General features: G+C 43.4%; 1 protein-coding gene across 1 annotated transcript in view; it reads left to right on the plus strand.

Moving 5' to 3' along the window:
* Positions 1–18,137, plus strand: part of sec24d (SEC24 homolog D, COPII coat complex component) — a 339,975-nt gene extending 321,838 nt beyond the window's left edge. The window contains exons 20-23 of the mRNA XM_070864059.1: positions 6,075–6,254; positions 7,554–7,745; positions 14,702–14,791; positions 17,823–18,137. Of these exons, the coding sequence (XP_070720160.1) occupies positions 6,075–6,254; positions 7,554–7,745; positions 14,702–14,791; positions 17,823–17,963 (603 nt within the window). The 3' untranslated portion in view covers positions 17,964–18,137. The remainder of the gene's footprint in view (positions 1–6,074; positions 6,255–7,553; positions 7,746–14,701; positions 14,792–17,822) is intronic.
* Positions 18,138–23,029: the final 4,892 nt, after the last annotated feature.

The following is a 23,029-nucleotide window of genomic DNA, read 5'->3' on the forward strand; positions in this document are numbered from 1 at the left end:
TAGGGAAATCAGGGATAGTATTAAAGCCAAGGAAGTGGCATACAAATTGGCCAGAAATAGCAGCGAACCTGGGGACTGGGAGAAATTTAGAACTCAGCAGAGGAGGACAAAGGGTTTGATTCGGGCAGGGAAAATGGAGTACGAGAAGAAGCTTGCAGGAAACAGTAAGGCGGATTGCAAAAGTTTCTATAGGTATGTAAAGAGAAAAAGGTTAGTAAAGACAAACGTAGGTCCCCTGCAGTCAGAATCAGGGGAAGTCATAACGGGGAACAAAGAAATGGCAGACCAATTGAACAAGTACTTTGGTTCAGTATTCACTAAGGAAGACACAAACAACCTTCCGGATATAAAAGGGGTCAGAGGGTCAGAGGGTCTAGTAAGGAGGAGGAACTGAGGGAAATCTTTATTAGTCGGGAAATTGTGTTGGGGAAATTGATGGGATTGAAGGCCGATAAATCCCCAGGGCCTGATGGACTGCATCCCAGAGTACTTAAGGAGGTGGCCTTGGAAATAGCGGATGCATTGACAGTCATTTTCCAACATTCCATTGACTCTGGATCAGTTCCTATTGAGTGGAGGATAGCCAATGTAACCCCACTTTTTAAAAAAGGAGGGAGAGAGAAAGCAGGGAATTATAGACCGGTCAGCCTGACCTCAGTAGTGGGTAAAATGATGGAATCAATTATTAAGGATGTCATAGCAGCGCATTTGGAAAATGGTGACTTGATAGGTCCAAGTCAGCATGGATTTGTGAAAGGGAGATCATGCTTGACAAATCTTCTGGAATTTTTTGAGGATGTTTCCAGTAAAGTGGACAAAGGAGAACCAGTTGATGTGGTATATTTGGACTTTCAGAAGGCTTTCGACAAGGTCCCACACAGGAGATTAATGTGCAAAGTTAAAGCACATGGGATTGGGGGTAGTGTGCTGACGTGGATTGAGAACTGGTTGTCAGACAGGAAGCAAAGAGTAGGAGTAAATGGGTACTTTTCAGAATGGCAGGCAGTGACTAGTGGGGTACCGCAAGGTTCTGTGCTGGGGCCCCAGCTGTTTACATTGTACATTAATGATTTAGACGAGGGGATTAAATGAAGTATCTCCAAATTTGCGGATGACACGAAGTTGGGTGGCAGTGTGAGCTGCGAGGAGGATGCTATGAGGCTGCAGAGTGACTTGGATAGGTTAGGTGAGTGGGCAAATGCGTGGCAGATGAAGTATAATGTGGATAAATGTGAGGTTATCCACTTTGGTGGTAAAAACAGAGAGACAGACTATTATCTGAATGGTGACAGATTAGGAAGGGGGAAGGTGCAGCGAGACCTGGGTGTCATGGTACATCAGTCATTGAAGGTTGGCATGCAGGTACAGCAGGCGGTTAAGAAAGCAAATGGCATGTTGGCCTTCATAGCGAGGGGATTTGAGTATAGGGGCAGGGAGGTGTTGCTACAGTTGTATAGGGCCTTGGTGAGGCCACACCTGGAGTATTGTGTACAGTTTTGGTCTCCTAACTTGAGGAAGGACGTTCTTGCTATTGAGGGAGTGCAGCGAAGATTCACCAGACTGATTCCTGGGATGGTGGGACTGACCTATCAAGAAAGACTGGATCAACTGGGCTTGTATTCACTGGAGTTCAGAAGAGTGAGAGGGGACCTCATAGAAATGTTTAAAATTCTGACGGGTTTGGACAGGTTGGATGCAGGAAGAATGTTCCCAATGTTGGGGAAGTCCAGAACCAGGGGTCACAGTCTAAGGATAAGGGCTAAGCCATTTAGGACCGAGATGAGGTGGTGAACCTGTGGAATTCTCTACCACAGAAAGTAGTTGAGGCCAATTCACTAAATATATTCAAAAGGGAGTTAGATGAAGTCCTTACTACTCGGGGGATCAAGGGGTATGGCGAGAAAGCAGGAAGGGGGTACTGAAGTTTCATGTTCAGCCATGAACTCATTGAATGGCGGTGCAGGCTAGAAGGGCTGAATGGCCTGCTCCTGCACCTATTTTCTATGTTTCTATGTTTCTATGTTTCTATGAGAGGAAAGATTATCTAAGCTGTCAATATTTCAGCGACCAGCACTAATGCCCAAGCTCAAATAATTAATAGGATGTGTGACTCAAGGACAAATTGAACAGTAGTAAATGGCAGGGAAAGAGTGTCTTCTTTGGACATATTTTCCATCTATTAAACTGTCTGAAAAGTGTCAAAACTCACCCAAATCCCAATTGTGGTAAGTGAATTTGAATGAAAGATAGCCTTGGAAATCTTATACATGGGTAGCTGAGCACTGAATTTCTTAAAGTAAGAAGCTAACACTTGCTGTGAGCAAATTGTATTGCTGCCCCATTATATACTGTGGAGACACTGGGATGTGATGTTTTAATGACATAACATATCCTCAGTTGTTTAAATCAATTATTTTTTAAACTACCATGAAGAGTTGCAAGACTATAATCTATTCAAGTGGCCCTAAACCATAAAAGAAGCTCAAGTGGTTTAGAAACATTTTCCAAACACTAGTTTCGATTTCAGCCTTGTAAACTCACCCAAAAATTCTCAAAAGTTTGGAAACATTTCCTGAACACCCAGTTTGAATTCAATTCGCTTTCCCATATGTTATTGTTTACAATAAAGTGTACACAGTTTATGAAGGTTCATTCATGGAGCCTATTTGAAGTGCACAAATTTAAATTGAGCTGATTATATTCCATTAGTCAAGCACAGCTGGTAAATCATAGTATTACATGATAAGTCAGAGGTGGGCGCCGGAGGGACTGGAGTGCATCATCACCCCTGGCAACCAAATTTTAATTTGATTTTAGGTCTAAATGTTAATTTGTTTAATTTGACCGTTTTAGTGCCCCTCCCCCACCCCCTTTAGCCAGGGGGCACTTGTATAATTTGTGTTTCAGTGCCCTCAAAAAAAAACAAGGGGACACTTGGAAAGATTTTGGAGCGTGCCCCCTTTAAATAGGGGGCAGTTGATTACTGATCACAACGAAAATAGTTGACAAGTCGAAGGGTATTATAACCCTTCATAAGTGCTAAAGAATTATACTGCCACTTGACTGGCAGAATGGTGTTACAAATTACTTTTCCCCAGACTATTTGCACCACCATATATATTAGAAGTGCATTTCCAACAGCAATTTTTTTAGCATTAGTTGTTTGATTGACTTTATTTCATGATTTGCTTCACCTCTTTCATAATTTCCTTGGGTCCAATGTGATACTAATACAATAGATTTGTTTGTACCTATTTTTCATTGGATGCAGTACATGCAGGGTCCTGAACCTTGTGCATTTTACTGATATAAACACAGTATTTGCCTAATTATACAACACTATAGGGTCCTGAACTTAAGGAAAGGTAACTTCGACAGTATGAGGCGTGAATTGGCTAGAATAGACTGGCAAAGGATACTTAAAGGGATGACGGTGGATAAGCAATGGCAAACATTTATAGATCACATGGATGAACTTCAGCAATTGTACATCCCTGTCTGGAGTAAAAATAAAACGGGGAAGGTGGCTAACAAGGGAAATTAAGGATCGTGTTAAAACCAGGAAGAGGCATATAAATTGGCTAGAAAAAGCAACAAACCTGAGGACTGGGAGAAATTTAGAATTCAACAGAGGATGACTAAGGGTTTAATTAAGAGGGGGAAAATAGAGTACGAGAGGAAGCTTGCAGGGAACATAAAAACTGACTGCAAAAGCTTCTATAAATATGTGAAGAGAAAAAGATTAGTGAAGACAAATGTAATTCCCTTGCAGTCAGATTCAGGTGAATTTATAATGGGGAACAAAGAAGTGGCAGACCAATTGAACAAATTCTTTGGTTCTGTCTTCACGAAGGAAGACACAAATAACCTTCCGAATGTACTAGGGGACAGTGGGTCTAGTGAGAAGGAGGAACTGAAGGATATCCTTATTAGGCGGGAAATTGTGTTAGGGAAATTGATGGGATTGAAGGCCGATAAATCCCTGGGGCCTGATAGTCTGCATCCCAGAGTATTTAAGGAAGTGGCCCTAGAAATAGTGGATGTATTGGTGATCATTTTCCAACAGTCTATGGACTCTGGATCAGTTCCTATGGACTGGAGGGTAGCTAATGTAACACCACTTTTAAAAAAAGGAGGGAGAGAGAAAACGGGTAATTATGGACCGGTTAGCCTGACATCAGTAGTGGGGAAAATGTTGGAATCAATCATTAAGGATGAACTAACAGCACATTTGGAAAGCAGCGACAGGATCGGTCCAAGTCAGCATGGATTTATGAAAGGGAAATCATGCTTGATGAATCTTCTGGAATTTTTTGAGGATGTAACTAGCAGAGTGGACAAGGGAGAACCAGTGGATGTGGTGTATTTGGACTTTCAAAAGACTTTTGACAAGGTCCGGCACAAGAGATTGGTGTTCAAAATCAAAGCGCATGGTATTGAGGGTAATGTACTGACGTGGATAGAGAACTGGTTGGCAGACAGGAAGCAGAGAGTCGGGATAAATGGGTCCTTTTCAGAATGGCAGGCAGTGACTAGTGGGGTGCCACAGGGCTCAGTGTTGGGACCCCAGCTCTTTACAATATACATTAATGATTTGGATGAAGGAATTGAGTGTAATATCTTCAAGTTTGCAGATGACACCAAACTGGGTGGCGGTGTGAGTTGTGAGGGGGACGCTAAGAGGCTGCAGGGTGACTTGGACAGGTTAGGTGAGTGGGCAAATGCATGTCAGATGCAATATAATGTGGATAAATGTGAGGTTATCCATTTTGGGGGCAAAAACACAAAGGCAGAATATTATCTGAATGGCGGCAGATTAGGAAAAGGGGAGGTGCAACGAGACCTGGATGTCATGGTACATCAGTCATTGAAGGTTGGCATGTAGATACAGCAGGCAGTGAAGAAGGCAAATGGTATGTTGGCCTTCATAGCTATGGGATTTGAGTATAGGAACAGGGAGGTCTTACCGCAGTTGTACAGGGCCTTAGTGAGGCCTCACTTGGAATATTGTGTTCAGTTTTGGTCTCCTAATCTGAGGAAGGACGTTCTTGCTATTGAGAGAGTGCAGCGAAGGTTCACCAGACTAATTCCAGGGATGGCAGGACTGTCATATGAGTAGAGACTGGATCAACTGGGCCTTTATTCACTGCAGTTTAGAAGGTTGAGAGGGGATCTCATAGAAACATGTAAGATTCTGACGGGACTGGACAGGTTAGATGCAGGAAGAATGTTTACGATGTTGGGGAAGTCCAGAACCAGGAGACATAGTCTTAGGATAAGGGGTAGGCCATTTAGGACTGAGATGAGGAGAAACTTCTTCACTCAGAGAGTTGTTAACCTATGGAATTCCCTGCCGCAGAGAGTTGTTGATGCCAGTTCATTGGATATATTCAAGAGGGAGTTAGATATGGCCCTTACGGCTAAGGAGATCAAGGGGTATGGAAAGAAAGCAGGAAAGGGGTACTGAGGGAATGATCAGCCATGATCTTATTGAATGGCGGTGCAGGCTCGAAGGACCGAATGGCCTATTCCTGCACCTATTTTCTATGTTTCCATTACTATAGAATTTTGGAATATATATTGAAAAGTGAGTTAAGTAAACGGTATGATATATAGTTTAGCATAATCGATGGAAAAAAAATGTCAAAATTGTCTTCCCTTCGTATTTGAGAAAATAAATCTTTACTTCGGTAGCCTGAAGCCAACATTGGATCCTGTCCAACTTCATTACAATAATCCATCAACTCCCACTAGTGGACAGATAGAGTGAAACCTTAAACTGGAATAGCCAGACATGAAGGCGCTTTTCCGATTTCCTGCCTTTGCTCCACAGTATGTCAACAGACTGCTTTCAAATCATGTACTGGGTTGTGTTGGACAGCCTTCAAAACACTAGTCATTATTAATGCAGAACATTACAAATACAATTTGCAAGTAGAAATCTTGCTAGAATGTGCAGATATATTAATCTTGCATTGTGAAGTCATTTTCATTTTGATTAAACAGAAATAAAAGTCTGTCCTACTGTGCTAAGGATGCTTGTTATTAAAGGATGTTTTTATTTTGTCTGTCAGCTCATCCTTCCAGAGGCCATGAAGTTGCTGCCAGTCTACATGAACTGTCTCTTGAAGAGTTACGTTTTACTGGGGAGCCCTGACCTTCCTACAGATGAGAGAGCTTTCCAACGGCTGCTGGTTACATCTATGGATGTGGTCGGCACTCAGTCCTTTTTCTACCCACGGCTTGTACCCATTGTAAGTAAAGAGGTGTCGTTTTAACAGATAGGAAATACTGCGTCTGATGTGGGTAGTGCCTCTCCCCCTTCCATTAGGGGATTCCCAGGAAACCTTGAACAACGCCGAAGGTGTAATGAGTTTCCAGACCGGTTTGCTTTGCGCTGGATGTGCATCTGAGGAATATTGGCTCTCAGAGGTCTTCAAGAAAACAATTATGATGCTGCTGCATTTGGAGGCTGGAGAATTCTTATACCATTGTTGTGATGGTAGGAACTTCCCACAAGATCGACAGGGATGAAATAAGACTGTATTTATTTGTTATATCAAATGATTTCAGATGTTAAATCAATATTAGATCTTATTAAATCATGGCTGATTTTCCTCAGCTTTTGTTACCTGATTACAAATAACAAGGCAGAAACAGGTTAAAATGCAATAGACATTTTTAATTCTGGGAAGATTTGTAGTAAGCCAGAAGACCTGTCAAAATACACTAGCTTTTCATATTAGATCATAAATAGCTAATAATAATACCAGTTTATTTTTCATTTCTGTCACATCCCCAGTCCTTGTCTTGCATAGCAGCCAATAAATTAATGCTTCAAAATAAGAAATCAATGAGACTCATAGAGGAATCATAGGTGCTGTTGTAAAAGTTGTTAACTAGGTATTAATATTTTATTGTGTGAATCACATCAGTATTGTAGTCACTTTTGTGTCTTTTGTTGTGCTCCAAGAAAATAAAAAGTTCAGGAAGGATATATTGGTCTTGGAAGGAGTGCAGGGCCAATTCACCAGAATGATACCTGAGCTAAAAGGGTTAAATTATGAGGATAGGTTGTATAGACTAGGCTTCTATTCTCTTGAGTATAGAAGATTAAAGGGTGATATAGTTGAGGTGCTTAAGATGATTAAAGCAGTTAATAGGGTAGATAGAGAGAAACTATTTGCCTTGATAGGGAGTCCAGAACAAAACAGGGGGCACAACCTTAAAATTAAAGCTGGGCTGTCCAGGGGTGATGTCAGCAAGCACTTCTTCACACAAGGGGTAGTGGAAATCAGGAACTCTCTCTTCCAAAAGGCTGTTGAGGCTAGATCAATTGAAAATTTCAAAACTGAGATTGATAGATTTTTGTTAGGTAAGGGTATTACAAGATATGGATCCAAGGCAGGTAAATGGAGTTAAGATACAGATCAGCAATGATCTAATTGAATGGCAGAACAGGTTAGAGAGGCTGAATGGCCTCCTCCTGTTCATATGTTTCCTGGATTAGTGCACACCCTCCAACTACTGAACACTTATCTGTTTCATAACAGCACAAGATGGATGTAAACAGTGAGGAGTTTCCTGCTGCTGTCCGTTGCTCAGAGGAACGTTTAGCTGACGGAGGAATATTTTTGTTGGAGAATGGAATAAATATGTTCCTGTGGCTAGGACTGAACTCACAACCTGAGCTAATTCAAGGCATCTTTAATGTACCCACCTTTGCACATATTAACACAGAACTGGTAAGTAATATGTGAAAAGTTCTTGTCATTCAAATTTGAAATTGCTAAAAGTAATCTTGCTCCCTTTCCCCACATGCTAATCTAAATTATATTTTTGGGGAAAGAGTGTTACACAAGTGATGTGTGAGAAGTGCAATAACATTTGTAGAAATTGAGCCAAATGTATGTATTCGCTGACTACTTCATACTTTTATTCATACAGGACATGATAGCTCGGAATTTCTTCGGAGCTGCTGTTATCCTACCGCTGTACCCTTACCGGAAATGTGGTAGAAACTCCCATTTACTTGCATAAAAGTGGGTTTCTGCCGCACTTCCAGCAACTTTATGGCGGCAGAATGGAAGCAGGGCTGAGGAAAGTCCACGCTAATATTATTAAGTTCCCTTACTTGTCTAATTGCTCAGCTGAGCCCTCACTATTACCTTGTATGAAAATCTCCAGACATCATTGTTGAAGCAGAGTTCCTGCTAACTGACACATTCCAGTGGATGAAATGTTCCCCTCCCTCAACTGTTCCAGCACTGAAATGCAATGATAATTCAACAACTTGCATATCCATAGTGATTTTAACATGCAGAATGGCCCGGGGTGCTTGACAGAAGAGTAACAAGGAATGGAAACACTGAGCTAGGGGAGGGAAATTAGGGCAAGTGATTGAAAACTTGGGAGAAAAGTTGGGCTTTGAGAATGTTTTTAAAGGAGGAGAGAGGTGTACAATGGTGGCAAGATTTTGGAGTCCAATTTTTCGCCTGTATTTCTGAATGGATTTGATTATTCACAAAACAGTGAGGGCTGAATGTATTCTGGATGGCAGGAAGATACAAGGCTTTAGTGCCTGAAGAAACAAGCCAGGGTGACCCTGCTGGATATCTTTCTTCCCAGTGAATGTTTCATTTAACTCTTTCATTTATTGATTCCAGTATTGTGGTATTTAATCAAAAAGGCCCACATTACAGCAAAATTCTAAAGGGGCAAAGTGTGTTAAAAAGACCAGGCTGAAGGCTCTGTGCCTCAATGCGAGGAGTATTCGTAATAAGGTGGACGAATTAATTGCGCAGGCAGCAATTAATGAATATGATATAATTGGCATCACGGAGACATGGCTCCAGAGTGACCAAGGCTGGGAACTCAACATCCAGGGGTATTCAACATTCAGGAAGGATAGACAGAAAGGAAAAGGAGATGGGTTAGCGTTGCTGGTTAAAGAGGAAATTAACGCAATAGTAAGGAAGGACATTAGCTTGGATGATGTGGAATCTGTATGGGTGGAGCTGCGGAATACCAAAGGGCAGAAATCACTAGTGGGAGTTGTGTACAGACCACCAAACAGTGAGGTTGGGGACAGCATCAAACAATAAATTAGGGATTCGTGCAATAAATGTACAGCAGTGATCATGCGCGACTTTAATCTACATATAGATTGGGCTAACCAAACTGGTAGCAATACGGTAGAGGAGGATTTCCTGGAGTGTATTAGGGATAGTTTTCGAGACCAATATGTCGAGGAACCATTTAGAGGGCTGGCCATCCTAGACTGGGTGATGTGTAATGAGAAAGGACTAATTAGCAATCTTGTTGTCTGAGGCCCCTTGGGGAAGAGTGACCATAATATGGTAGAATTCTTTATTAAGATGGAGAGTGACACAGTTAATTCAGAGACTAGGGTCCTGAACTTAAGGAAAGGTAACTTCGATGGTATGAGACGTGAATTGGCTAGAATAGACTGGCGAATGATACTTAAAGGGTTGACAGTGGATAGGCAATGGCAAACATTTAAAGATCGCATGGATGAACTTCAACAATTGTACATCCCTGTCTGGAGAAAAAATAAAACGGGGAAGCTGACTCAACCGTGGCTAACAAGGGAAATTAATGATAGTGTTAAATCCAAGGAAGAGGCATATAAATTGGCCAGAAAAAGCAGCAAACCTGAGGACTTGGAGAAATTTCGAATCCAGCGGAGGAGGACAAAGGGTTGAATTAGGAGGGGGAAAATAGAGTATGAGAGGAAGCTTGCTGGGAACATAAAAACTGACTGCAAAAGCTTCTATACATATGTGAAGAGAAAAAAATTAATGAAGACAAACGTAGGTCCCTTGCAGTCAGATTCAGGTGAATTTATAATGGGGAACAAACAAATGGCAGACCAGCTGAACAAATACTTTGGTTCTGTCTTCACGAAGGAAGACATAAATAACCTTCCGGAAATACTAGGGGACCGAGGGTCGACTGAGAAGGAGGAACTGAAGGAAATCCTTATTAGGCAGGAAATTGTGTAAGGGAAATTGATGGGATTGAAGTCCAATAAATCCCCGGGGCCTGATAATCTGCATCCCAGAGTACTTAAGGAAGTGGCCCTAGAAATAGTGGATGCATTGGTGATCATTTTCCAACAGTCTATCGACTGGATCAGTACCTATGGACTGGAGGGTAGCTAATGTAACACCACTTTTTTAAAAAGGAGGGAGAGAGAAAATGGGCAATTATAGACCGGTTAGCCTGACATCAGTGGTGGGGAAAATGTTGGCATCAATTATTAAAGATGAAATAGTAGTGCATTTGGAAAGCAGTGACAGGATCGGTCCAGGTCAGCATGGATTTATGAAAGGGAAATCATGCTTGACAAAATCTTCTAGAATTTTTGAGGATGTAACTAGTAGAGTGGACAAGGGAGAACCAGTGGATGTGGTATATTTGGACTTTCAAAAGGCTTTTGACAAGGTCCCACACAAGAGAATAGTGTGCAAAATTAAAGCACATGGTATTGGGGGTAATGTACTGACATAGATAGAGAACCGGATGGCAGACAGGAAGCAGAGAGTCGGGATTAACGGGTCCTTTTCAGAATGGCAGGCAGTGACGAGTGGGGTGCCGCAGGGCTCAGTGCTGAGACCCCAGCTATTTACAATATACATCAATGATTTAGATGAAGGAATTGAGTGTAATATCTCCAAGTTTGCAGATGACACTAAGTTGGGTGGTGGTGTGAGCTGTGAGGAGGATGCTAAGAGGCTGCAGGGTGACTTGGACAGGTTAGGTGAGTGGGCAAATGCATGGCAGATGCAGTATAATGTGGATAAATGTGAGTTTATCCACTTTGGTGGCAAAAACATGAAGGCAGAATATTATCTGCATGGCGGCAGATTAGGAAAAGGGGAGGTGCAACGAGACCTGGGTGTCTTGGTACATCAGTCATTGAAAGTTGGCATGCAGGTACAGCAGGCGGTGAAGAAGGCAACTGGTATGTTGGCCTTCATAGCTAGGGGATTTGAGTATAGAAGCAGGGAGGTCTTACTGCAGTTGTACAGGGCCTTGGTGAGGCCTCACCTGGAATATTGTGTTCAGTTTTGGTCTCCTAATCTGAGGAAGGGCATTCTTGCCATTGAGGGAGTGCAGCGGAGGTTCACCAGATTGATTCCCGGGATGGCAGGACTGACAAATGAGGAGAGACCGGATCGACTGGGCCTGTATTCACTGGAGTTTAGAAGGATGAGAGGGGATCTCATAGAAACATATAAAATTCTGATGGGGCTGGACATGTTAGATGCAGGAAGAATGTTCCCGATGTTGGGGAAGTCCAGAAGCAGGGGACACAGTCCAAGGATAAGGGGTAAGCCATTTAGGACTGAGATGAGGAGAAACTTCTTCACTCAGAGAGTTGTTAACCTGTGGAATTCTCTACCGCAGAGAGTTGTTGATGCCAGTTCATTGGATATATTCAAGAGGGAGTTAGATAAGGTCCTTACGGCTAAAGGGATGAAGGGGTATGGAGAGAAAGCAGGAAAGGGGTACTGAGGTGAATGATCAGCCATGATCTTATTGATTGGTGGTGCAGGCTCGAAGGGCCAAATGGCCTACTCCTGCACCTATTTTCTATGTTTCTATGAAACTGCTTATGCTTGTACTGTATAAAATACCGGTTAGGCCACAGCTGGAGTACTGTGTGCAGTTACAGGAAAGATGTGATTGCACTGGAAAGGGCACAGAGGAGATTTACAAGAATGTTGCCTGGACTGGAAAATTTTGGCTATGAGGAAAGATTGGAGATGCTGGGTCTGTTGTCCTTGGAACAGAGGAGGTTGAGGGGAGACCTGATTGAGGTGTATAAAATGACTTCTGCGCGTGCACCCTCCGGACTCCGCCCCCTCCCGAAACTGGAACCAGATTTGGGGCCCCAAACAGGATGTGGGACCCCGCAATTGGCACGTTGATTCTGACCACATTACCCGCCGAGCCGCAAGCCGCCAAGCCATGAGCACCCCGCTGAGCCCTGATCCGGATGGAGAGTGGCAGTGGCGGAGGGAGAGCGGCAGGGAGAGAGAGCCGACGGTTGGCCGGGGGAGAGAGAGAGAGAGAAGGTGTGGTTAGGGAGGGGGGAGTAGAGAGCCTGGTTGGGGTGGGGGGGGGGGGCGAGGAGAGAAAGCCTGGTTGTTGGGAGTCGGTGGGGGGGGGGGGCGGTGGAGGAAGGGAGGCTGGCTGGGGGTGGACGGAGGGAGGGGGAGAGAGAGCCTGGTTGGTGGGAGGGGGTGGTGGGGGAGTGAGAGCCTGGATGTTGAGGTGGGGGGAGGTAGAGAGAGCATAGTTGTTGGCAGGGGGCGGGGAGAGAGAGAGGGCCTGGTTGGGGCGTTGGCGTGAGAGAGAGAGCCTGGTTGTTTGGAGGGAACGGGGGGGAGAGAGAAAGCCTGGTTTGGTGGGCGAGGGGTGGGGGGCGGGGGGTGGTGAGTGGGGAAGAGAGAGAGTCTGGTTAGAGGGAGAGAGAGCCTGGTTGGGGCGGGGGGGCGGGGGAGGGGTGTTGGTGGAAGAGAAAGCCTTGTTGGGGGTGGGGTGGGAGAGAGAGCCTGGTTGGAGGGCGAGGGGAAGAGAGAGACTGGTTGGAGGGAGAGAGAGCCTGGTTTGGGCGGGGGGGCGGGGGAGGGGTGTTGGTGGAAGAGAGAGCCTTGTTGGAGAGCAGGGGGAAGAGAGAGCCTGGTTGGAGGGAGAGAGAGCCTGGTTTGGGCGGGGGGGTGGGGGAGGGGTGTTGGTGGAAGAGACAGCCTTGTTGGAGGGCGGGGGGAAGAGAGAGCCTGGTTGGAGCAAGGGGAGAGAGAGCCTGATTTTGGGGGTGGGTTTGTGGAGAAGGGAGAGCCTGGTTAGGGGGGTGGGGGGGGTTGAAAGAGAGCCTGGTGTGGGGATGGGTGAGAGAGAGCCTGGTTGGGGGAGGGAGAGAGACCCTGGTTGTTGGGGGGGGGGGGGCGGGACATAGTGCCTGGTTGTGGAGAGGCGGGGAGAGAGAACCTGGTTGCGGGAGGGGGGGGGGGCGGCGGAGAGAGGACCTGGGTGAGGGGAGGGGGACAGAGAGCCTTGTTGTTGTGGGGGGGAGGTGCGAGCCTGTTTGGGGGATGGAGAGAGAGAGAGCCTTGTTGCGGGGGGTGGGGGGAGTCTGGTTGTTGGGAGGGGGGTGTTGGTTGAGCTTGGTTGGGAGGGGAGAGAAGAGAGCCTGGTTTGGTGGGGGGGTGGGGAGAGAGAGCCTGGTTTGGGAGGTGGGATGAGAGAGAGCTTGGTTTGTGGGAGAGGGCGGGGGCGTGAGAGAGGGAGCCTGGTTGTTTGGGGAGCGGGGAGAGAGAGAGCCTGCATGGGGAGGTGGGAAGAGAGAGAGCCTGGTTTGTTGGGCGGGGGGTGGGTGGCGGGGGCATGAGAGAGGGAGTCTGGTTGTTTGGGGAGGGGGGAGAGAGAGAGCCTGGATGGGGTGGCGGGGGAGAGAACCTGGTTGTTAGGTGGGGGGAGGGGGTAGAGAGAGCCTGGTTGTGGGGGGGGGCGGGGGAAGAGAGGGCCTGATTGGAGGGGGGGAAGAGAGAGCCTTATTTTGTGGGGGGTGGGGGGCGGGGGTGGAGAAGAGACAGCCTGGTTGGGGGGGGTTAAAAGAGAGCCTGGTTTGGGGGTGGGTGAGAGAGAGCTTGGTTGGGGGAGGGAGAGAGAGCCTGGTTGTTGTGGGGGGTGGGAGATAGTGCCTGGTTGGGGTGGTGAGGGGAGAGGGGAGAGAGAGACTGGTTGGGGGGGGTTGCGGGGGAAGAGAGACCACTGACCCGGCTGAAACCTCCCTGGTGGCCCAGTGTTTGCCACTAACTTGGCTGCAGAGTTTGCAGCAACCCTTCCCTTTAACTGAAGGAGAGGGATCTTGCTGCGCGTCAGTGCGATACAGGACGTCTGCATCGTGTTGATGTCAATGATGAATATTCTGCCGGGCGGTATGTCGGTGTTTTTTGACCAAAATTTCATTTTTTGGTGGTACGCCGGCGGTAGGGGGTGGTATGTCGACCAATTTTGGGCCCTGTGTCTCACCCTTACTGTTGGCTAATATCCAACTTTCACCCACAGCCTCCCTATTCAACTGTAGCAGTCCTCTTTCTTACCCCAGGCTGTCTGGTTACAGCTTACTCACAGATTTTTAATTATAAGCAAAAGGGTTACATGTAATATATAATTCAAGTTATTACATACAATTGATTAAAAACTTCTGCATTTAATACTTACACTAGATTATAAATTCATTACTGATGATAAGATATTGAGGATTATAAGATATTAATGATTATAAATTATTAAAGCAAGTATTCTAAAAATCAACTAATCCATAATAATCTTACAGGACTGCCATTGTCTGAAAACAGAAGTCCCAGCTATTTGAGATGCTAGAAGGGTGTGAGGGGAAGGTTCAAGTTGCCCTTAACATAGCTTCTTATTTCAGATTGAAAAATTGGAATCAGCTGATGATTTTGCCAAACTTCTCATTATTTACATAAAATTTATGTAGCAGTAGTGATGGCATTAGCACTCGTGTGAGGGGAGAGGAGCACATCAAAAAATGATACACGGACTTAGGCCTAATGTGACCATCTGAAAATATGTGATGAATCACCTGAGAATGCTACTCAACAATTTGATCTCTGAACAAAGTCTAACTTTTTCTTCCTTACAGACAACATTACCTGAACTGGACAACCCATATTCAAAGAAGATTAGGTTGATCATTGACAACATAAGAAACCAGAACCCTTATTCCATGAAGGTAGGCAGAGGTGTTCAGGACTACTCGGGTTTCCTTCTGAGAGATCTCATAATAGTTCATTTTTTAATTCTAATTGTTGGTTTAATTGTGGTACAGTAATTACAGGTGTCATTTGAGATTTATTAGTTCACTAATTGGTGGAATTAAACATGAGCCCCCCTTGATGATCTGTTGGTGTATGCTTGCACTATGCCCCAGAAGTGTAAGATGGTAAGGTGCGAGTTTGCAATTAGTCTCTAATGCCAGGCGGCTGAGCTGCACGTCCAAATCCAGCAGGGTCCTTATTTAAATAAACAGCAGTGACATCATTGGGTCTCGATTACAATTTTAACTCGTGCCTGAGCAGGGGAGACGCTGCAATTTTCCCACCAGGTGAAGGTCTGCCAGAAGAGCATTGGAAGCAAAAGAGACTATTCAAGGTTACATTTTTTGCTCTCCTTTGAGGAGCAAGAGTACAAGAAAAGTTTCAGTCCACTCTGCCCTAAACTCCCCCTCTTCCCTACCGCATGAGACCCCCAGCACAACCACATTTACCTAACTGCCAGCGGGCGACCAAGGGCTGATTGTCCGCAAGTCATCAGCCTTCCGCCTAAGTCGGCCAGTGGCATGTTAATGGGGTCATTAAATTTCTGTGCTCTTATTCTGTTGCAGGGGACCGAAAATTAACTGCCTCCTTCGGTTTCTTGCTGGAAAGTTGCTGGGAGTTAAAATCGACTCCACAAAAATGATAAAATCCACTAATTTATTGCCTATTTTCCATGAGTGAAATACATGCCTACTCTATGGACCCAATTTTAACTGCCCCCAACTGGCGGAAACAGGGTGGGGGCAGTTAAAATAACGGGAGTCACTCACCCCCACCGATCCCACTCTCTTCCCGCACTGTCCCCAAATTACCCTGCGCTTTTGAGCAGGTGAGCAGGACACTCACAAGAAGTTGCGGTCCTGTTTTAATTATGCAGTTCGGGTCCTGATGACTGAGGCCTGAGTGGGGGGGTGGGGGGGTGGGAGGGAAGGGCAGCGTCGGCTTCCCCATCAGGCTAAATCTGCCCAGGAACCAAGTCCTGGGCCAGAAGAGGACCAAAAGGTAAGTATTACATTTATTTTTCAGGTTTTCTTGTGGGCCAGGAGTGTTCCTCTGGGCTTCACAAGAAAGACATGTGCCTCCCTTGCAGTGGACCACCCCCGATGTGGCCAGACCCTCCCCCGTCCCCATTGGTCCACGGCTGTGGCCTCCTGCCCCATGTTTATACTCTTTCCGACCCCCCACCACCCCCCCCCCCCCCGCCCAAGCCAGATGGGCAGTCAAACTGGCCGGCTGCCAGGCGGGAGTCTGCGCTGCCATTCCTCCACTTCCCCGGCCTTGCCAGGTTTTCCCTGCGCTTCCATGCTCCCTCAGACCCTCCCCACCTCCCCATTAATATCGGGGCGCAAATATTTCTTGGTGTCCTCCTATTAAGTTTTATATTTCTTCTCACCCTGTGAGTATATGCCTTCAGTGGACTCTCTGCTCTTTTGTTATCTGGACCATTGGCGGAAAGTGGCTTATCCAACTGTAGAACCTGAGGGAACATTTTCTCGTTCCTTGCGCACAACGTAAATCACGTATGTAAATATGGGATCCCAGAAAGTGTGGACAGGCTCCCTCTATGCATTAGAAACATGAAACCCATTGGCACAAATATGCTTCTTGGGATCAAAAGGCTAATTTCCTACCTGCTCAAGTGTTAAATTATGCTAAACACTGCTGTGCTCTGATTAGTTCAAAAGCTGTTGCTAAACTTGGCAAGTAATGGATATCATGTAACTGCTGAGAGAAAACTTCAGTTACATTCAACCTGTTTATAAACATATTTTACAATGTACAGAACATTGCTTCCAATTTCCTAGGCTAGAAGATGGCATCATTTAGAGCATGATAATTGAAGTGAAATGTCATGAGAAAAGAGCGCCATAAAACAAAGGATTTTTTTAACTCAAAATAAAACATGCATGTTGCAACTCAATATTTACAGCTGCTCTGTAGTGGACATTCTTTCTGCTTGCAATCCCCCACCACAGCTGGGTTATTGATTTCAGCTGTGCCCTGTTGGAGAGATGCTGAGTCAACACTTGTCTCTTTCCCATACCAGAGGAGAGAAAATTGGTGGGAGTGTGACATTAGGTTTTCTTTACAGTTCTTAGCAGTCTGTTTTGAGCATCATTGATGGAGGCTGCGATCACATTGCCGACTACTCTTTATCATTGCTGTTTCCGTATGTCCCAGGGAGATTTGGAAAGATGGCAAGAAAATAAAATTTGTGGGGGTGGGAGAGGAATAGAGTTACATTCCTTCCTTAATTTTAAAAAAGCACATTGCAAACCCATATATCCTTTGATATGTATGTGCCAATAAATCAGTGAAAAATCATTATTGTTCTGTTAATATTTACTTTACAATCTTTGTTTTTGGTATTTTTAATTGTAATTAAATTAAAATCTCTACCCCAGAGAGCTGTGGAAGCTGAGTTATTGAATATAGTCACGGCTGAGATAGACAGATTCTTGAACTATAGGGAAGTCAAGGGTTATGGGAAACAGGCAGGAAAGTGGAGTTGAGGTCAAGATCAGAACAGCCATGATCTTATTGAATGGCGGAGCAGGCTCGAGGGGCCGTATAGCCTACTCCTGCTTCTATTTCTTATGTCCTTATGTAAATGAGAATTAGAAATACTCAGCATATAATATTGTACATTACGTTAATTGCAGCATATCTGCCTCAAATGTTGCAAATTCAAAACCTTGCCCAAATGCTGTCTAATGAAAATTCTTTGTAATTCCCTGTCAATTCTGAGTTATATGTTTTAAATTAAACTTACTTGAGTTTGTAAAAAAAGTAACATAGAATCCTCCACTTTCAGAAAAAAAGTGCCATTTTAAACTAGGCAAATGCTGTTACATTGAAGTATTCAAATGAGGTCACAATGAATTATTTGCAATAAATTTTGCAGCCTGGAGTTGAAGTCTGACTATCTTTTCTTTCCATCTGCAGTTGATAATATTGAAGCAAAAAGAGAAATCAGAGGGGATCTTCAGGCAGTTCCTGGTGGAAGATAAAGGCATGCACGGAGGAGCTTCTTATGTGGATTTCCTCTGTTATGTACACAAAGAGATCCGTCAGCTCCTCACCTAAAACCTGCCTCAACCCATTGCAAGGAAGCCTTATTATTCAACTTTACAGGAAAAAGGGACAGTGTGAACTACAAGTTTAAATTATACATCTTTGTATTTACTTCATGATTTTTGTTGCGTTTTCTTAAGAGGAAATCTGTTTTGAACTTACCAGGAATGTAGTATTTACTATTTTATAACAATGCAATTGTTTTAATCAAAATATCATTGAGAATAAAATAGTTGATATTAATACATATAGAGTGTGTGTATATATATATATATTTAGTAAATATATATATATATATATATATATTATGTGTGTGTATACTATTGACAGTATCAGTACTCTCATCTGTGTATGCAGCTATACCACAGCTGATTGATTTAAACTGCTGCTTCTTCACTGCAATGTCAAAGAACATCGGCAGTAACAAATCATCAAGCTTGCAACATGGGGATAAATCTATCAGGTAAATCTTTATTTTTAAATGTTTCATCCTGCAACTGAGTGTTTGGTTCTGATCAACTGGATGTATGGGAAGAGAAAGAGGACCAGTTTGGTAAATCCTGCATCAAAGCAAAACTGCAGTCAAGTAGTGTCATCCGAAGTATTTACAAATATGATGCCAGTTGCCGAAGATATGGCCAACACTTGTTGCTGATGTTCTTCACAATCTATGAAACATCTGATAGTGCAATCACAAGGTGGTGGAGTTGTGGGGGGAGGACAAAAAGAAACTAACTGAGAACTAATCATTAGCAGCAATAAGTCTTAATTTTGATTTGGTTATTTTTGACAATAATTGGATCAGTCAATTCCTAGATCTCTTGCCATTCCTACAAGAAAGTGATTAATAAGAAGTAACCAAGTATGTGTGGTGTTTTTTTTCCAGTCGTTTATCCCTAATGTCAAACCCCCTTGAGGTTGTATCTGCAATTGGACACCAATAGGGTAGAGTACTGAAAAACCTTGTCATCTGTCAGAATATGCACTTTCTCCATTGTGTATCATCTGCAAAAATTATTTTCTGTATTTTTTTTTTAGTAATACCTATTGCAAGTAGAGTTAGAGGAATGTGCAAAAGTATAAATCATTTCTTTCTTTCATAATATTGGGATAAATCAATTAAAGTAATCTTGTATTTTTGTGCAAAGGGCCAACTATCTTAAATTATCCTCTTACTCTGCTATCTGCATTTTTTATCTTCCCAGTGTGCTTATGTTGCATTTCTTAAACATCAATAATGGACAATGTGCTGAGTTAATTTCACGGCACCACGTGCTGTTGTCGTTCACAGTCACACACGTTTTGTATATTGGATTTCCATTCCTGATTGTCATTGGTGCTTTTTTTGTATGGGACCACACTATCTTGTCATGTAGCACAGTGTTTGACCTTTTCTAAGCACAGTATTAAGTGATAAGGAATGACATTAAAAATAACCTCTCATTAACGTATAAAATTAGCATTTGTCATGACAGCATCATCATCTTGCAGGGCTGATAGAACTGCACAGATGACTTTCACAATTTGTGATCGCTGCAATTTTCAAAAGCATAGTTATCAGGTGGTGGGGGTGTGGGGGGGTGCAGTGGCAAAAAGCAGCCAGCTTCAAACTATTCATTAGCAAGAAGCGTTTTACAAGGGCATGTTCAAAATACAGTTTAAAGAAGGAAAATTCACAGGCAATTATGCTGGGATCATGTTCGCGGTGCTGACCCAGCGGGGTATGTGGGGTCAGCAGGAGGGCACCTAATCTACATGGGAATGGCAGGCACCTCTACCAACACAGGTGCATCCCTAGCACCATGCAGTAAAGCTGTTCATTTGAGAAAACTGATTGCACACCATATTAGTTAGAATGCATGCTGTGGTCAATCACAATCCAATATTGGAAAGGGGCTAGAAATATGTGTTAGGCCCCAGATTTGTATCGGCAATAGGCCTAATGTCTGTTTCAAGCTGGTGCCATGGATGACTTCAGGTCACCTTAACAAATATTGTGTGTGTGCATATCTGGTGCAGAATGAAAGCAAATGACACACATCATATTAGATCCTCAGTGCCCATTTCTCACCCAAAAGCGATGCTGCTTTATCCAATTTCCAGGCCTTCGTCTCAGCCCCCTTACTATGATCTGCCCTGTAAGAAGATGATGTAGGCAACAGGAAACTCCCAGAAAAGGCAGAAATCTGGCACCACTGGAGTTGTGGCAGGAGGTGAGTGGAATCCCCGAGGAATGTCATCCCTAACAAATATAGTGCATTAAAATAGGTACTGGTTTAAATACGTTATTATAAATCACCAGATGCAAGTGCAGAGTGCAGAATTGAAACTTGTGCTGTGGCCCTATCTCCAACCCATGCTTGGTTTTAATGAGAGCCTTATCATTTCTGCTGTAAGAATATCTCACACTTAATTCAACATTTTTAAAATTAAATAGTAAACACTAGCTGAGTTAAATATATGTAAACAAATACAAACCACATGAAATGTTAAGTAACTGAATTAAAGATACTTTTCATTTGTTTTTCAGGTTTGGTACATAAAAAGGGATGTAATAATTGAATTTATTTTGGGGAGTGGTGGAGGAGAGTAAAAAAAACATATAATGGTTGCCATACTTCCAACTGAAAATCTGTGTCGCCAGGTTAAGTATTTTTTGTAGTGTGTGGTTGGCGAGGAGGGAGAGGGAGGCGAATGTATCATAAAAGTCATTGACTGATGGTTTTATTTGTCCTTAAGTCATTGTTTCAATCAGGTTTGTGCTGTTAAATTTTGTCTTATGATGGTGCACAGCGCAGGAAATATATGGCGTGTTGTGGGCAATTGGTCATCATTTTTCATGTAATTTGTGAAAAGGTTAGGCACGCAAACAAAATATCAAGCTTGTAATTCTTAGCAACCAGGCCATATTCATTTTATGACCACCATTAAGCGCCCAATGATTTAAAATATTGTCATATAAAATGACAGGGGAAGCCTTTAATACATTTAATATATTCAATTGATGTATCATTTTGAATTATAATATGCATAAAACACTCATAGTTATGAAATCCTGTGGTATTGAGATGTGAGCTTTTTGCCAAAGTAGAATTGTGCTGCAATCATCTAGAATCATAAGGGTTGCATTTCCATTTACGTGCATAAGGCAAATTATACATTTAAAATAGTCAATTTCTAGCTTTGTAAATCTATTTAATAAATAGTGGTTGCTCTTCATTGTAGTTACTTGCAAATTGTTAACTGTTGAATAAATCCTTACAGATATTTTTACGGTGAGGAATAAGATGATGTATGGGTGAGAATATAAAGTACTTGTAATTCAGACCTTAACATGACTTTTTGTCATGTCTTTTATTATGCAAATTTTTACCCTGTTATTAATTATGTTAATAGAAAAATTGCAAATAAAAATGAGTGCCTTGCATTGAAACAGTGTTCAGCTTATTTTGTCATAAAAGCAAATAAAAAGTAGCCCTATTTATACGTCTTTCACGTCCTCAGGATGCACCAAAGCAAAGCCAATTATTTACTTTTGAAGTGTAATCACTGTTTAATTTAGGCAAACATAGCAGTAAATTTTCACATAGCAAAGATCCCACTAACAGCAATAAGATGAGTGATTAGCTAATCTGTTAGCTAAGAGCAAAGTACCATCAAAGACATTGGGTGACTATCTCTGCTCCTTTACTAGTGCCAAGGGATCTTTTCTGTGCACCAAAGAAGGTAGGTAGGGCTTCAATTTAACGGGGGGAAAATTGCAGTCGGAGGCTTCCTTCGGACAAACGCCTCTGACCAGAAATGTTTTTGAGAAAATACCTGGTGGTCACGGAGGCGCCTTCAATTCCGGTCGGAGGCCATCATTCGATGCGCAGCGTAAGGGGAGATGACTTCCCTATACGTCATCATCATCATAGGCGGTCCCTCGAACGAGGATGACTTGCTTCTACAAGAGTTCACAGATGTTTCAATGAAGGACCCGATGTTCCAGTCCTGAACTCCAATTGAGGGGGTGGAAGATGCCTGTGCGTGGATTTTTTTAATGTGTGAGTGGCAGCACGGGCCAGCCCACACTGTGATATGTGTGCGCACTAGATCCGTGCAGCAGGGCAGGTCCCTAGTCATCCTGGTTCAACCCTTGCCACTGGATAAAGTCCTAGCTCTGTCGAGCCCGTCTGGTGGCTGATGTGTACGGAAATGCTGGAGTCATGTGGGCCTGGACCACCAATCACTGTGCAATATTCTCAGTGATAATAATGAGAACTTCATTTTTACGAATTCCCAATACTATCACTGAGAATAACCCCTTAAAACATGAAACATAACATAATAAATTTAAAAAACACCTTACATATTTAAAATTAATTGAAATTAAATGTAATTAAATGTTTTAGAAAAAATATATATTTTTGGGAATTTTTCTGTTTTTTAAAAGTGTTAAAAATAAACTTACCTTAATGGACAGGGTTTTTCACATAAAAATGTATGATTAACTTTAATTTTTATATATTTTAAAATTCTTACACTGGCAAAAGTAAGCTATGCACCTGCTTTTACCAGACATTCGCTGGGCATGAGTTGGGCAAATAGCCCAATCTCTCCCACGCGAATGTCCTTCTCCCGGGGATGCAGAGGATCTGTCGAGAAACCTTGACAGATCGGAAAAGTCCATTTTCGGCGGATGCGCATCTCGCCCCGAAAACCAGCTTTTGCGAGGCCTCACCAGGTCAGTGCGCACTTCGTACAGACCCAGCGAGGTCGGAATTTTCGGCACAACAGATCTGCAAAATGGCAGCTGCAACAGTACAGCCCTCCCTCAAAACTGCACTGAAGTGTCAGCCTAGATTATGTGCTCAAGCCGCCCTGGAATGAGATTTGAACCCATGACCTTCTGACTCAGGCAAGCAGGCTACAAATAAGCCAAGGCTAACACTGAATGTATAGAACTCTCGCTACTGGAAACAAATCAAGAACTAGTACTTCTTCCAGGTTGGTTGAAAAATCTGCACTGTGATATGATCGTACCTGATCAGCTAAGCATGACAAAATCTACCCAACAAAGTTCTTTATGGCTTGCA

Source organism: Pristiophorus japonicus, chromosome 2 (genome assembly GCF_044704955.1).
Source record: "Pristiophorus japonicus isolate sPriJap1 chromosome 2, sPriJap1.hap1, whole genome shotgun sequence".
Classification (NCBI taxonomy): domain Eukaryota; kingdom Metazoa; phylum Chordata; class Chondrichthyes; family Pristiophoridae; genus Pristiophorus; species Pristiophorus japonicus.